Source organism: Taudactylus pleione, unplaced genomic scaffold (genome assembly GCF_031769625.1).
Source record: "Taudactylus pleione unplaced genomic scaffold, aTauple2 ptg000411l, whole genome shotgun sequence".
NCBI classification, from domain to species: domain Eukaryota; kingdom Metazoa; phylum Chordata; class Amphibia; order Anura; family Myobatrachidae; genus Taudactylus; species Taudactylus pleione.
Window position 1 is genome coordinate 1272572 of NW_028284813.1, and position 15890 is coordinate 1288461.

Below are 15890 nucleotides of genomic sequence, written 5' to 3' on the forward strand. Positions count from 1 at the left end.
CCTCTCCCAAACATTTCAAAGGAGCTGCAGCCGTGGACTGTCAGGGGCTGTGCAGCTTTATAGTAATAGGCTGCACAGCCCCTGCACTGCATGGAGGAGGAGGTGTAATGTGCCGTATTTAAGTTAAAACACCGCACATTATACTTTCTCCTCTGTGTGGTGCAGGGGCTGTGCAGCCTATTACTATAAAGCACCGCCCCTGACAATCCGCGGCCGCTGCTTAGGCAAAATAGAGGGGGGGTGGGGCGAGGGTGGCGCTGGAACGATTTTGTCTTTCCTCCCAACATAAAATTGTGCTGACGCCCCTGAACTACATGAGCATCAGCATTCGGTGCGGCTCTGTATCAGCCCTAAGTCTTTCAATGAGTGACTTTTGGCCCCCTGTTAGGAACCTTGCTCCTCCCCCTGTTATCGCGAGTCACATGGTTGTGACAATGGAGGTCCTGTAAACCACTTCACTTTAGACCTAACCGGGTTTGGATGGGAGGGGCGCTGCTCAGGAGGGGACCTGCTGCACACGGGCCAACCTGAGCCTTAATATGCCCCTGCCTCCCCCGTCAACTTTACCTAGTATCTTGGATATAAATTTATGAAAAGTCTGAATTGTTGCTAGCTAAGTCATTGGATGGAAAATTTAAATAGTAAATACTGTAAATAGAAATTTTAAAATTTCTTCTTAATGAACATGAGCTATTTTGTTAAGAAATGTTTATTCAAAGTGACCATTAAATAAACTTATTGAAGCATTCACTTTGCAATTAATATGAAGATGATCGTTATGTATTCTAGTTGGTGACAAAGTACCTGCGGATATCCGTATAATTGAGATCCGTTCTACAACATTACGTGTTGATCAGTCCATTCTGACAGGTGAGCACTTAAACTTAGCCAAGTGATGAAGTTTTATCCCCAATACATAAATATTATTAATAAAACATTATGTACGTGACTTTGGGTGTTGGAAAGTTTTTGAGCATGGGCATAAATACTGCAGAATTTAATATTTGCAAGAACTTTAATATGAAAATATTAACTATGTAAAGTGGCCCCTAATTTTATTCAAAGTGGGTCATTTGCGACTGGATGAACATCTCAAACTAGCATTTGAGATTTTGTGCTTTCGGCTGTTTCTGCATACAACATACCCCTTTTGTGAGACCTTAAACAAAATGTGTTTGTAATTGGTGCTCAATTGAGAATTTTAAAAAATAACTTTTACTGCACTATTAATAAAATATTGGTTTATCTGAAACATCAATCTTATGGAATTTCAGATCACACAAAGTAATCTTAAGTTTTTATATAAGTTTATACTATACAACGAACCTTCCAACTCTCCTATAATATTCCCTACCATTTTTCCTCATACTTGTAATATAGATTTTATTATTTGGGAATTTATATTTTTTTCTCAAATTCTAACCTGCTTTAATATCTACAGATTCATTTAAGATCTTATTTAAACATATTTAATATACAACTGCATAAATATAATATAAGAAAAATTTGCATGCATATATACAGAAAACTTGTACTGAATCTTTAATACGCATTATTATAGCACTATGGATAAAACGGGAAACACGTTTTTAATAAACATTCTGTATTCTGTACTTTTCTTCACATTTATGTGCCTTTGTTTTTGTGTTGCTATTTTCTCATCATAAAGGGGCGTATCCACTACACGAGAGTGGAATGACTGCACAATTACTATGTTGTAATCGTACAATCGTTCATCATCCTATGCAGTGGATATTGTGCCCACATTGAATGATATGTCGTTCAGTGCAGGCACCCTCCCTAATCCCCGAACATGCACAACCTGTCTATCAACAGGTTGGCCTGCATGTTCAGACGATGCCAAATGCCGACAACGACCAGCGGGAACGCGCATCGCTGGTCATTTTCGTCATTTTACTGCATGATTAATGAGTGATTGAACGATAACGATGTCGTAATTGTTCAATCGCTAATTTTTCTCGTCTAGTGTATACGCGCCTTAAGATTGATGTTCCATATTAGAATATTGCCTATACTGTAGATCAGATTTACTTATGCAGATCTGAAGAAGACCTGTTGTACTTCCATTTAAATCATTGTAAGTATTTGACCTTACTCAATGTTGCTATAAATATATAATATATGCAGAATATGTAAATATATAGATTAGTTAAGTGAAGGGCATCATGGAATGCCCCTGCATCCTATCAATACACCAGTATAAGTATTTTTGTTGTGTTAACATTGTTTTATCTATCCGACGTGTGTTGGAAATTATTTGATTATATTTCCGTTTTTACTGCTTGCAATCTACAATCTATACAAGACTGAGTAAGCACCTTTACTAATGAAATATGCTGCTGTTCCTGCAGGAGAGTCTGTTTCTGTCATAAAACATACAGATCCAGTCCCAGACCCCAGGGCTGTTAATCAGGACAAGAAGAACATGCTGTTCTCTGTAAGTAAAGAGCTCTACATTAGAGTGTTTGCTCTTTCAGCTAGGGCTTCTTTTTCACACATTTGAAAAATACAAAATTCATATTTGACCTTGTGATAGTTACGCACTTGTATTCACATTATGATTTAGTTTTGTAACAAAAAAAAAAATACAAAATATACATTTTGAATTGATATGTATTTCTGTCAAAATATATTTAACATGTATCTTTAAGCCTATGTATTATCGGGAAGCTATCTATTCTTGGGTAAGCTCCATCAATTGTCTTAACAAAATATTTCCTCATTTTATAAAGTGTACTTATTGATGGTATATATGTATGTGTGTGTGTATATATATATATATGTGTGTGTGTGTGTATCCAATCATAAAGTGCCCAGGTGCCTTCCATGTATATTGACATACACCATATACTTGATCCAAGCAGGTCGGCAGCACTCACAGGACTTTAACAATAATAAATGAAGAACTGCAAACACATCAGTGCTTTCCAATGTTTCTATTCATGTTGCAAATTTTTGTCAGGGAAATAACGAAAATTCGCAACATACATTGAAACGTTGGAAAGCACTGATGTGTTTGCAGTTCTTCATTTATTATTGTTAAAGTCCTGTGAGTGCCGCCGACCTGCTTGGATCAAAAGATGAAGACCTGAAAATAGGTACAGCACTAAACTGTAATCGAAATGTTTTAAGTCATTGTTTTGTCTGAAATCCTTTTGCTTTACTTCCTAGGGAACCAATATTGCTGCCGGTAAGGCTGCTGGAATCGTAATAGCAACTGGTGTTTACACAGAGATTGGAAAGATCAGGAACCAAATGGTTGAAACAGAACCAGAAAGAACTCCATTACAGCAGAAGCTTGACGAATTTGGACAGCAACTTTCTAAAGTCATCTCTCTTGTCTGTGTGGCTGTTTGGGTCATCAACATTGGCCACTTCAATGACCCTGTACATGGAGGCTCTTGGTTTCGTGGAGCTATTTACTACTTTAAAATAGCTGTGGCTTTGGCTGTAGCTGCTATTCCAGAGGGCCTTCCAGCTGTGATTACTACCTGTCTGGCCCTTGGCACACGTCGAATGGCTAAAAAGAATGCTATTGTGAGAAGTCTTCCATCTGTAGAGACTCTAGGTTGCACATCAGTCATTTGTTCAGACAAAACTGGCACTTTGACCACCAATCAGATGTCCGTGTCAAGGGTAAGTTTGTCTTTCTTCCAACACCTACAGTACATAATATTTTTATTTGCACAGTACAGGATGGCAAATTAGAACACTTCTGTTTTTTGTTGTTTTCTATTTGTGTCTTGATAATATTATGCTGCAGTCAATGATTTCTTAGCTGCCAAAGCTGAATGTTATTCTACCAGGAAGAATTATGCCAGGTCCGGTTAGCAGCTAAATGCAGCAGTCCCATCTGGCTGCTGTGACAATGTAGCCATCCTTGTGGCCAGTTACTTAATGTGTTTTATATAGTTGGTATAGGAAATATCTACAAAATACTGATGGTAACTTGTAGGACTGCCAGTTCTTATTTGAAAACATGCCTAATTATATACTGTACAAACAGGCTTTCTGCATATGGGAGAAAAAGGGTCTTTACCCACTGGTATTGCATTTGTATAAGATGCCATATAAACATTAGGCATTTGTGCATGATGTGTGTACCCATTTAATTAGCACCTAACACGTTTGCGTCGGCTTGTGAACAAATGAAGTGCGCAGCTCTTCAAATTCATTTTAATGAGGTGTGAAGCGACTGTGCTACATTTAGAATCCCTATTGAAATGGAAGGGTAAGTTCCTGAAATAAATAAAAAATGCCACTGTGCCCTCACTGCTGTTCCCTCTTAAAAGCCCCCTAACATTTCCCAGTGCTAGAAACCCTGGGTTTGGTTCCAACTGAATATTGCTTCTAGACTGGGCAGCGTGGGGGCTCTTTTATTGCACGTGCAGTACATATGACTATCTCACTGGATCTGCTATGTCTAGTATGTGATGTGCATTGCAACATATATCACATATTTTTTTAGTTAATTGTATTGCACTGAATATAATTGCTTTGCATTATAGTACAAATTAGTTTCAGTATAAGTCTTCTGACAGTCTGACTAGGCTGTATATGCAAAGTCTGTCATTGTTCTTTAAAACTCTTCTAAATTGGTTTGACCAACGGCATCTGCCTGCACACAGTTCAGTGTGGCTTCTGATGGGAGCAGTAATGGGGTGGTGGTGGTGAGTACATTTTTCTCCAAAAGTGAATGGAGTAGCATTGTTTCAGCTATTTTATAAACTGACCCACTGCGCTCTTTTAGTGGGGTGAGTAGTATGGCAGGACTAGAATAAATGTCTAGTGCAAAGTTGTTTTTAGAGAGAAGTGACAAACGTAGTAATTTAAAAAAATGTTGGCTTCAAGAACCTGTAGTAAAGCTGTTGACACTAGCAGCATTTCAAGTTCTTTCTCATTGAAACCATAGTGAACATTTTACATATAGCATGTATTTAACCAAAGAAAATTTTATATAAATGACATTAAATTGCCATAACAATTACCAACATATCCAATCATGATTATCGAGCAATGTAATCATTCTTGTGCCTTACACGCTATAATTTTTATTGGATTCCCCAATTGCAGCTTGTATGGCAAGAATTAAACTTGAATGATACAGAGTTGAGAGCAAGTAACTTTGCCCCTGGACAGACATGCAGCAATGCAGGGGTGCAGATTAATTTTTACATTTTGGGGGTTTATTTTCATGTAGGGTAAATACTGGCTGCTTTTGTAAGCAGGGTAAATACTGGGCAGCTTTTGCATGTGGCCCACAAATATTTTGCTCCCAAAATATTCAGTCCAATATTCAGTCCCTGCATGTTTGTGGGGTTTTTCTTCAGCCATAATAGAGCATCAAGGTTTTAGCAACTGTGTGATCGGGAAACAATGTTTCCATTGAAAGCTTGGGGTTACTAGTGTTCACTCTAGCCTCATGGTCGGGCAGGGCACCGATCATGAGAGGGCACATCTGTGCACCAAAGGAGCGTGCACTCACTCGCCAAAATGCTGGGCTACCCCCAAGCTCTCCCTGCACTATGAACAGATGCCGCACTGTGCAGAGAGGCGCAGAGCAGGATGCAGGGTGCTTTTCTTGTCTGGAAATGCAGTTCATGCTAAATTGTCTGTGTGGCAACAATGTATTTCAATCCTTTGAAGCCCTAGTTTGTGCTGTTTATGTAGACTGTGTACCAATTTAGTTGTTTAGCTAGAAGATGCAACTTATTTCTGTCTGATTTGTAGCCATCAGAAATACACAAACATTACTTTATTACTTGTGATTACTTTATTTCTAGATGTAAACTAGCAGAAATCAGATGGGTTTGGCTGTGTCACATTTCAATCTATTAACTAGTTACAGCTGCTATTTCTTAGCAGACTTTAGAAGAAAAGTGACCTTTTCAGCCTTTAAGGTTAAGCTTGGGTGTTAAAACCAAAGTAATCCTTGTTGTAAATCATGTAAAAGACCTGAAAGCTTGGGTGATAATTATGAAATAGTTTCCATTTTTACTCTATTATTCAATTCATTGTTTGCTTTTACAGCAAAGGAAAGTATTGAACCATAAAAAGTTTGTTTTTCACAAAGCTGCCAAAATCCAGATATGTCAGTAATAATTTGTGCCCCAAAAGTACAAAACATTTTCTAATATTTCGGCATAATTAATTGAAAGCTGTATCTGTCAAACCACTGAAAATACACTGTGTAGCAGGCCGGGGAAAATATCCTTTCTCATTATGGTATAAAAGTAAATAGCACATGATATGGGGCAGGAGAGTATTTCACTCACCATGAATAACAGACCCCCATTCAGGGTTGAACTGGCCCACAGGAGTAAAGTGGAAAACCCCAATGGGACCCACTGGCTGAGAGCAATTAGGGAGCTGAATGTGTATTCTGAATGACATGTTTGTATGGAGTGAGAAGGATGTTGGAACCCAGTGGAATTGTTGTTAACTAATGGGAAGATTGTGGGCACTGAGTGGGATGTGGGAGCCACGTAACTCCTCAGACCTCAGTTACATAGACTCCAAGTGTACAAACCAATGAGCACACAATTGTGTGAATTAGCAGCTCCACCATTTTGTGAGTGAGAGCAATTTCACTCTGTGAGAGTGCTGAACCTGCAGTTAACCACAGGGTGTGATGGCATACCATATATGTATTGTGCAAGGAACATGTCCATTAAGGTAATGATCAGAATTTCATTGTTTTTTTTTTTTTGTTTGAGTGGCACAAATTCAGTAGGTTTTGTGAAATTTCAGATGTCTAAGAAGCCTTATTGGGACATGTGAAACCGTAAGGTTTTTTTTTTGTCTATGGAATTTAATTTTTTTTTTTATATATATATATATATATATATATATATATATATATATATATATAATTTATTAACCATCAGGGTTTTTAGGATTTTGAGGAGCAAACCGGGCCACCTGCAGGGCAGAAGGACAACAAATAGGTACACTAGCACGGGTGGAGGAGCGGACAGCGCACAGCTGGTGTTTTAGGGGTGCCGAGGGAGAGACTTGTGCGGGGGCAAGCTGCAGGTGTGTGGGGCAGTGGCAGAAGCAGGGTTACGGAGCAGTGGCTGCAACATGGCTGTGCACAGAAGCATCAGCGAGCAACAGAGAGACTTACTGGTGCTGGGCATGCACCTGAGAAAATCAAATCAATAAGACACAGATGAATGGACGTATCGGTGAGCTCCACCCATGCATGTTAAAAAATGAATGTGTAATATAAAAAAAAAAAATTACGTGCCACCACAGCACAACCAGCACTGGGCTAAATACAGGGGACAAACGACGTAGGGGTCCCCAGTATTAAGCACAACCAACACCAGGGTAATCAGAGCCAGTCCTGGTTTCCAAAACATAGTGGGCAAACGAAAGGGTCCCCTAAAAAAAAATATAATTCTCCAAGAGGGGGTATAGTGTTTAAGGGGCTACACCTCAAAAGCTTTTGGGGGTACCGAGCTAAAATTTGGTATGGGCGGGTAACCTACAGTTCCAACTGTCAGTTTTTTTCTGACACACTCAATTAGGACCACTTTTCTACTGTTCTCTATGGGGGATTTTTGGGAAGGCATAAGTCAGGGTACAGGGCGAATTTAGACTTTGGGTTTGTTTTATTAGGTAGCTATTGTTCCAGGGTAGGTGCTTTTGGGGTTCAGGTAAATTAGAAAGTTTCAGTTTTTAAACTTATTACCTCAGGAATGCGCCATTATACAGACAGGAAGTTTCCACTTGCTGCACAGCCTCAGTTGGTGCCTTAAGCAGTTGTACTCACAGTGGCTTCACTTGGGTGCACAAAATTGGCAGACCAGTTTGAGCAGTAGCAGTGGTGGGACTTTGGGGGGCGGGGGGGTGTAGCGGGCTTTGGTGACAGACTGACAGATCCAGGCTCGGATCAGGGATATCCGTGATACCTGCATCTGTGTGTGATAAAAATAAACACAGATGCATGGATGCATCAGTGAGATCCGTCTGTGCTGCTGTGTTTAAAAAAAATGAGTGTTAACATTTTTTATTTTTTTTTAAGACTCGTGACCCCTGCCCCCCCAAAGAACAACCAGCACCGGGCTTTGCAGATCCAGTACTGGTTGTGCTAAATACAGGGGACAATCGACATAGGGGTCCCCCGTATTAAGCACAACCAGCACTGGGCTATTCAGAACCAGTCCTGGTTGCCAAAATACAGGGGACAAATTATTAGGGTTCCCCCGTATTCAGTGTAACCAGCACTGGGCTCTGAGCCGGTCCTGGAAATACAGGGGGGAAAAAAAGGAGGTAACACCAAAATGTCGGCTCCTCAGTGACAGGAGCACGGGTGCTGCAGTGTGACATTTTCCCGTCACAGAGGAGGAGCTGGCAGTGCAGGCACAGTGTTCGGAGACAGCCCAACATGTCTGTGGATGCAGAGCACGCCCCTGGATACAGAGTGCGCCCCTGGAGTGATGCTATCGGGAGCTCCGCCCCCTTTCCGGCACGCCGGGGAGATTTCGAGTGTGCACCAGTGATGTCTCTGGTTTCATCCCAAACTGTGCAGGGGTGTCCAAATGCATAACCGGACAAACAAACAGACTAATACATTCTATAATATGCGCTTGTGCACAAAGAGTTATATAACAAGTCTGATGAATAAAATGTTTTGTCTGGGGAAAAAAAGTTTTTTAAAATTGCTTTTCAAAACACAAAATAACAAAAGTATTATCTGAAAAATACGTAAAAATTCAGGCTATTCATAAGTTGCCATGGCATTTACAGTTTCTATTGGCACTGAACTAGTGTGGCTGCTTTCTGGTGTTCTCAATGCCATTGAACAATGTGCATCAAACATACCGTTTTAGAGCTGCCAATGACGTCTACTTTGGAGAGTCTGCTAATATGCTATTAAATGGATAAAACGAGATCATCTTTGTCATTGATGGGCAGCCTTGTTACATTTCATGGATGCATTTGCGTCAATCTAGCTTTCAAAAATGGTTTCACAGTACCCTGAAACTCCATAGTCAGTCAGCTTAAACAATACATTCAATAAAGGAAAGACGCCTAACATATCAGCAGGCATTTTATTGTAAGAAAAACAAAAGGCACAAGCTATAACAAACAAATCTAACAAATGAATGTGACGCCTAGTGACCAGAATTTTCACCAGCTTTTGAGAGTTGATTGTAAGGTTGGACCAGACGCATTGCGATTCTGCTTAGAGCTTTCCATCTGTCAGTCAGTTGCGTTTAATGAACAATGTAGGATTTGCGCAGCTAAACAGCTCTAATGGGAAAAAAAGACAGACTACATGTATTGCCTCCTTTGACTTCCAAAATGTTGCTGCTTGGGTTGTGTGGAGAAGTCACATGATGTAGAAGTTGAGTATTAAGGCAAAGAATAGGATGAAGTCACTATTCTAAACTCCACCAAGGTAAGTGTAAGGAAGTGCCACTCTGCCTCAGATCCCCGCCCTCTACTGTACTGTGAGAAGGTGGGGCCAACAACCACAGCTAATCACCACAATGGCTGTGGAACTTGGGTCAACTACAGTCTGCCATGTCGCCTGTGTGGCAGCAGCATTTCAGCTCTCATGATGGGAGACCTTTATTTCTTCAGGTGATTCTCGTAGCAGCCGGACCACCTCATTGCCTCTGTGGTTCCATTCAGCATTTGGTTTCATGAAATGCACATGGCAAGAGTTACAAATACAAAGAGAAGAGCAGCTTGTGGGGAAGAAAAAAAGCTTTTGGATCTCAGACCTGAAAGTGGATGTCTGGGATTTGTTTTTCTGCATGTATCCCACAACTCCTTTATTAGCTAATAACTCAACCTAACAAATCCACTGCCTTATCTATGTGTAGCACAACTAGCACACTGATATAATACAGGTGCTGAGGTAGGAATTCCATGCAACAGACTGACATGAACATTTGTAACATTGTAATATGTTTACAATCATTTTCACAAATGATTCAAAGTACATGTAAAAATCAAGACTTTGTTTTTTTATGTTGCGGTAATTAATTAAGGTGCATACACAACGATTTTTTAACGATTTGTCGTTATCGTTCAAAAAATCGTTCAGTTTCTGAGTTATAACGATGAACAAAAATCGTTCAAGAGTGCTCCTGTTTGTAGTTCATTTCAGACTGTCCAACATGACGATTTTCATTAAGGGAAGGAACATTTTTCGCTCATCGTTTTAAAAATCGTTTATTACACTTCAAAAAATCGTTCACTTTTTCAAGGGAAAATCTGACAGATAATCTGACAGAAAATCGTTGGTTACAAAATCGTTACGTGTGTATGCACCTTTAGTGTTGCAATTCAATTGTTTTGGCCACCCATTCATTTTTGCACTCTTCGCGGGTAATAAGACTGGGTTTAGCCATGCAAAACGGCTAAATCCGTCTAAAGTCCAGGTTAGGGTGCCCAAACGGGAGTTCGAACATTTCTGCTATGCAGGGATAGCACCAAATTTTGTTGTTCCTTTTAAATGTCCCAATTTTTTTCCATATTGATTAGTTCTACATTAAAACTTCTTTCTATTCTCACTTTTGCTGGATGCAATTATGACCCATTCTTATTTTCTAAGCTTAACACATTGTTTATTGAAGAGAAACAATAAAAATGTGTACTAGTGTTTCAATGAGACAATGTCACTTGCATCCTCTGTGCATAAACTGGCTCAGTTGCCATTTAGAAAAGTAAGCAGCTATGCTGTGTGATGTTGAGCTCTGTCAGTTGCACAGTTGCTCTTGCATTTAGCTGCTATACCCTGCAGTAAGTTGTGCATGCCATCCTTTACACAATAATCAAATAATTGCTTTGCTAAACCCCCATCAAAGCCACATGGTTTTGAAATGCTTCACTGGCTATAAATCTGTAGGATAAGTATTATTGCACATCAGCAAGCTTCACAGTAGAGAGGAGAGTTCGGTTAATGTTTAACTGGTAGGAGTTCCCTGGATAAATATAGGTGAAAGCTAATGGCAGGATTATAGATATTATTCATGGATTTTGAGACCTGTTTAATTGTTAAATATTTACTTAATAGCAGTAGCATGGGTTCATTGAGCAAATGCATACCCTTGTTTGTTCACGTTATAAACAAGCTATCTGTATCACAGTGTGAACTGGATTATGTTTGTAGATAATGAATGCTGAAAGCACTTAGGATTCTCTGATCATTAAATAATACATATTAAACTTTACATTCTGCAGGGAACTGCCAATATACAATGATGGAAGGACATCCCATGTAGATATGTATATATTATATAATATATTGTAATAGAAGCACTGGTAAAGTGGTCAATGGCAGGTACGTTTGTCCTAGGTTTTTGGCCTATGTGTTCTAAAAAAAAAACCCAGGGGATGTCTGTTTTGTAAACAGACCAGAGTGCCGGTTTTTGGAAAAGTTGGTTTGGGTCCTGGGGGTGTGGATGTGAAGAGAGGGAGGGCTGCATCCACAGGCCACTCCAGGTTTTGGGCCTTTCAGCCTGGTAGCAGGCTCATTAGGGCTTCCACCTGGAACTGGCTGATTTAAGGTGAGTTTGTTTGTGGCTGAGTGTCTCATCCCTGGGGAGATGGCAGTGTAGCCTGTTCGGAGACACTTGGTTAAAACCCTGTAAGTACTGTGCACGTGTTTTGTTGATGGTGAGGGCAATAGGCCCTACCATTGTTATAGCAAGGTAATCTGCTGTGTAGTTAGTGCCCAGATGGGCTAGAAATTATGTTTATGCTTTTGCTTATATTTTTGTGTGTGGCACAATAAAGACTGGCGTCGACCAGTTTGTGCGAGATTCCCAGACTTGTCTCCTGTTTCTACGGCTGCTGTGTGTAAAGAGGGAGTCCATCTACCCCTGGAGAGGGGGACCTCTATCCCAACTGTGTCACAATAAATATATATATATATATATATATATCTCCCTGAATGCGGCACTCCATGCATGAAGAAAACACACTGCAGCCGTGTCTGGTTTCAACGCCTACACCATTGGCATTTTCATCAGGACAATGGTGTGGGCATTGAAACCAGACATGGCTGCAGTGTGTTTCTTCATGCATGGAGTGCCGCATTCAGGGGGATATCTGTGACATGTTCATGCAGGCAACCAGCCGGACTATTTTATAATATATATATTAATTAATAATAAAAAAATGTCCTGACTGACTCATAAATGCCCAGTCCACACCCCTGGCCCAAAAAATTAAAATTAGGGAATATATGCCTTCCATGATGTAGGTGTCCACTAAGAAGTGATATTTCAAAATGCGACTCCTAAGGGGGTGAGTATGAACTGTGCTACAGCTACAATGAGACAAATACCAACTGTCATCCCAAGTGCTGCCAAACATCCCTGGCAGTTGGTGTGACTCCCCTATTTGAATAGTGAGGGAAGGAAATGTGTCACCACACAGGTATGGGAGAAAAATGTTTTACTATACAGGTGAGGGAGGGGAATGTCAAGTGTATTGCTATGGGCTGAGGGAAGGGAGGGAATCTGTTACAATGGTGAGGGAGGGGAATGTGTTACAAGGGTGAGCGGGAGTAATGTTACTACAGAGCTGAGGGAGTGGAGTAAGTTACTACAGGTGTCAGTGGGGATAATGTGTTACTACAGGTGTGAGGGAGGGATTATGTTTATGCACAGGTGAGGAAGGGAAATGTCTAATGTGTTACAACACAGATGAGGGAGGGAAATGTGTAACTACAGAGGTGAGCGAGGATAATGTGTTAGTACACAGGTGAGGGAAGGTATACTATAGCAGTGAGCGACTGGATGCATTACTATTGAGGTGAATGATTAATATGTTACTGGATTGGTGAGATGGAAAATTATTCAGTAAATATCTAAGGTCTATCCGGGTGAACTGGGTACATCAGCTAGTCTGTGTGTGTATGTATGTATACAGCACTGGTATAAAAAGTGCACATTTAAAATAGAGCATGCAGCTAATATTACATAAACTGAGTATTCATCCACTACCCCAAGTGATACAGTGTACAAAAAAGATATGCAATTTACCAGCGCTAGGACGAAAGACCCAGCATTAATTTGACTCCTGTGTACAATTGCTGGCAACGCTAGTCTTTCCAGGTGGAGGGTACAGAATCCGGAACTGGATTCCTGCCACCATCTCCTATTACTAACTGTGGGACTGTGAGATGATGACTGATGTGTTCCTGCTTTGCCACTAAGGAGTGTTTTATGCTGATATAAACGTCATTTTATTGTAAGTGCACTGTGTGATTTAAAACCTTATTTTTACTTAAGGTCTCTGCACTATTGCCTGTTTCTGTATCCTCCCTACTATTGTATTCCCCTCACATGTGCCAAGCAACATCTCTTATTTAAGAGATTTATCAGAAGAATCCTCTACATTTATGGGACGATTATCTTATAGAACCCCCTGTTTCTGTGATTATTAAAGAGGACAGCTACACACAGGATTCACTGTGATTTTGGAACATTTATTTGGGTGACTCAATCCATTTTATCATTTTGTTCACTGGGTTTCAGTAATCACCAATGTATGTTTTATTCACAAGGTGGCGTGTTTATTGTACATTTTTAAATAGGATAGCGCTGGTAAATTGCATATCTTTTATATATACAGTACTGTGCAAGTTTTAGGCAGGTGTGGAAATGCTGCAAAGTAAGAATGCTTTCAAAAATAGAAGTGTTAATCATTTATTTTTATAATTTAAAAATGCAAAGTGAATGAACAGAAGAGAAATCTAAATCAAACAAATATTTGGTGGGACCACCCTTTGCCTTCAAAAAAGCATCAATTCTTCTAGGTACACTTGCACACAGTTTTTGAAGGAACTCTGCAGGAAGGTTGTTCCAAACATCTTGGAGAACTAACACAGATCCTATGTGGATATAGGCTTGCTCAAATCCTTCTGTCTCCATGTAATCCCAGACAGACTCGATGATTATGAGATCAGGGCTCTGTGGGGGCCATATAATCAGTTCCAGGACTCCTTGTTCTTCTTCATGCTGAAGATAGTTCTTAATGACTGGTATGGTTCTGTGCGTCTACATTGTCTAGATAGACAGTGTTTAGGTAGACAATGGAAGATAGACAGGCAATAGATAGACAGAGATTGAAGGTCGACACACTAAAGGTCGTCTGGTAACAAGGTCGACAGGTAATAAGGTCAACAGGCAGTAGGTCGACAGGGACTGAAGGTCGACATTAGCATGGCGACAATGAGTGTGGACCATTTACATGTCGACTGAGTGTCGACCTAATGACCTTGTCTACCTTCAGGCCCTGTCAACCTTGTTAACAGTCGACCTTTAGTGTATCGACCTTCAGACCCCGTCGACCTATTGCCTGTCGACCTTTAGTGTGTCGACCATCAGTGCCTGTCTATCTAGACAATGTAGACCTAAAGACCGTATACCCTTAATGACATTGGCCGTATGTTTGGGGTCGTTGTCTAGCTGCACAATAAATTTGGAGCCATTCAGGCGCCTCCGTGGTATTGCATGATGGATAAGTACCTGCCTGTTTTTCTCAGCATTGAGGACACCATTAATCCTGACCAAATCCCCCAACTCCATTTCCTGAAATGCAGCCCCAAACTTGTATAGAACCTCCACCATGCTTCACTGTTGCCTACAGACACATTATTGTACCGCTCTCCAGCCCTTCAGCTAACAAACTGCCTTGAAACAGCTAAATATTTAAACTTTTGACTCCTCAGTCCAGAGCACCTGTTGCCATTTTTCTGCACCCCAGTTCCTATGTTGTCTTGCATAGTTGAGTAGCTTGGCCTTGTTTCCACGGCGAAGGTATGGCTTTTTGGCCGCAATTCTTCCATGAACACCACTTCTAGCCAGACTTCTCCGAACAGTAGACTGGGTCCCACTGGTTTCTGCCAGTACTAAGCTGATGACCCTACTGGACATCTTCCGATTTTGAAGGGAAGTAAGCATCATGTGTCTTTCATCTTGGCCGACCACTGCGTCTATGGTCATCAGTGTTACCCATTTCTTTGTCTGCTTTGTAAACTTTGCCAGGGAGAGACCTTGTTGATGCAGTATAACTTTTTTTATAGGAAAGAAAGAACTCCTTTTTTTTTTTTTTTCCTTTGGGGGGGGGGGGGGGGGGGGGCGGCACAGACTTAATTACATCTGTTAAACTGTTTTTATTATGTTTAATTTTAAAAACCGTATGTACATTTTTGAAATTTAACGTCTCACAAGAGGGAAATATCATCATTGTTCTTATTAGTCATTTACATTTTTATACTTTTAAAAACTGCCTCTTAAAGTAGAATGTCAGTGGCATAAATCTTAATTCAAATGACTTCCACACATGCTGTAAAACAGGAATCCAGCCATCTGTCATCCTAACCCTCTGTCCCATGCTCACTTTCTACCCCATCCGTGTCACCCCTGTCTGTTTGCCCATCCCCTCTAGAATGTAAGCTCTCACGAGCAGAGCCCTCTTTCCTCTTGTGCTTATCCTTTCTTTACTTATATTATCTGCTCTGTACTCAAAAGCACCTAACCCGTGACTTTTGCCATCCTGCTTCTGTTGCAGCAGTGTTTATATACCATGTACTTGTATTGCATTGTCTTAAACTGTATGACACTGTTTTCTTGTTCTGCTCAACTGTCTATGTACTATGTTTGTGCACTATGTTTATGTACTATGTAAGGCGCTGCGGAACCCTTGTGGCGCCATATAAACAAAGGATAATAATAATAATAATACTTATTCACTTCTGGAGGTATCAGCGTGATCATAATCTTTTTTTACAATAGAAATACTTGTAAATAATGATCAATACCTACACATTTTATGTGCTTATCATATTGTCCGTTTGTATCTTATTCATGAGACAGACATGTATTGAAGCTCAATTA

General features: G+C 40.3%; 1 protein-coding gene across 1 annotated transcript in view; it reads left to right on the plus strand.

The window, feature by feature from the left end:
* The window catches only part of ATP2A3 (ATPase sarcoplasmic/endoplasmic reticulum Ca2+ transporting 3), a 236708-nt gene that overhangs the window by 137881 nt on the left and 82937 nt on the right, over nt 1-15890 (plus strand). Inside the window, exons 6-8 of the mRNA XM_088447036.1 lie at nt 790-870; nt 2373-2458; nt 3193-3657. Of these exons, the coding sequence (XP_088303162.1) occupies nt 790-870; nt 2373-2458; nt 3193-3657 (632 nt within the window). The remainder of the gene's footprint in view (nt 1-789; nt 871-2372; nt 2459-3192; nt 3658-15890) is intronic.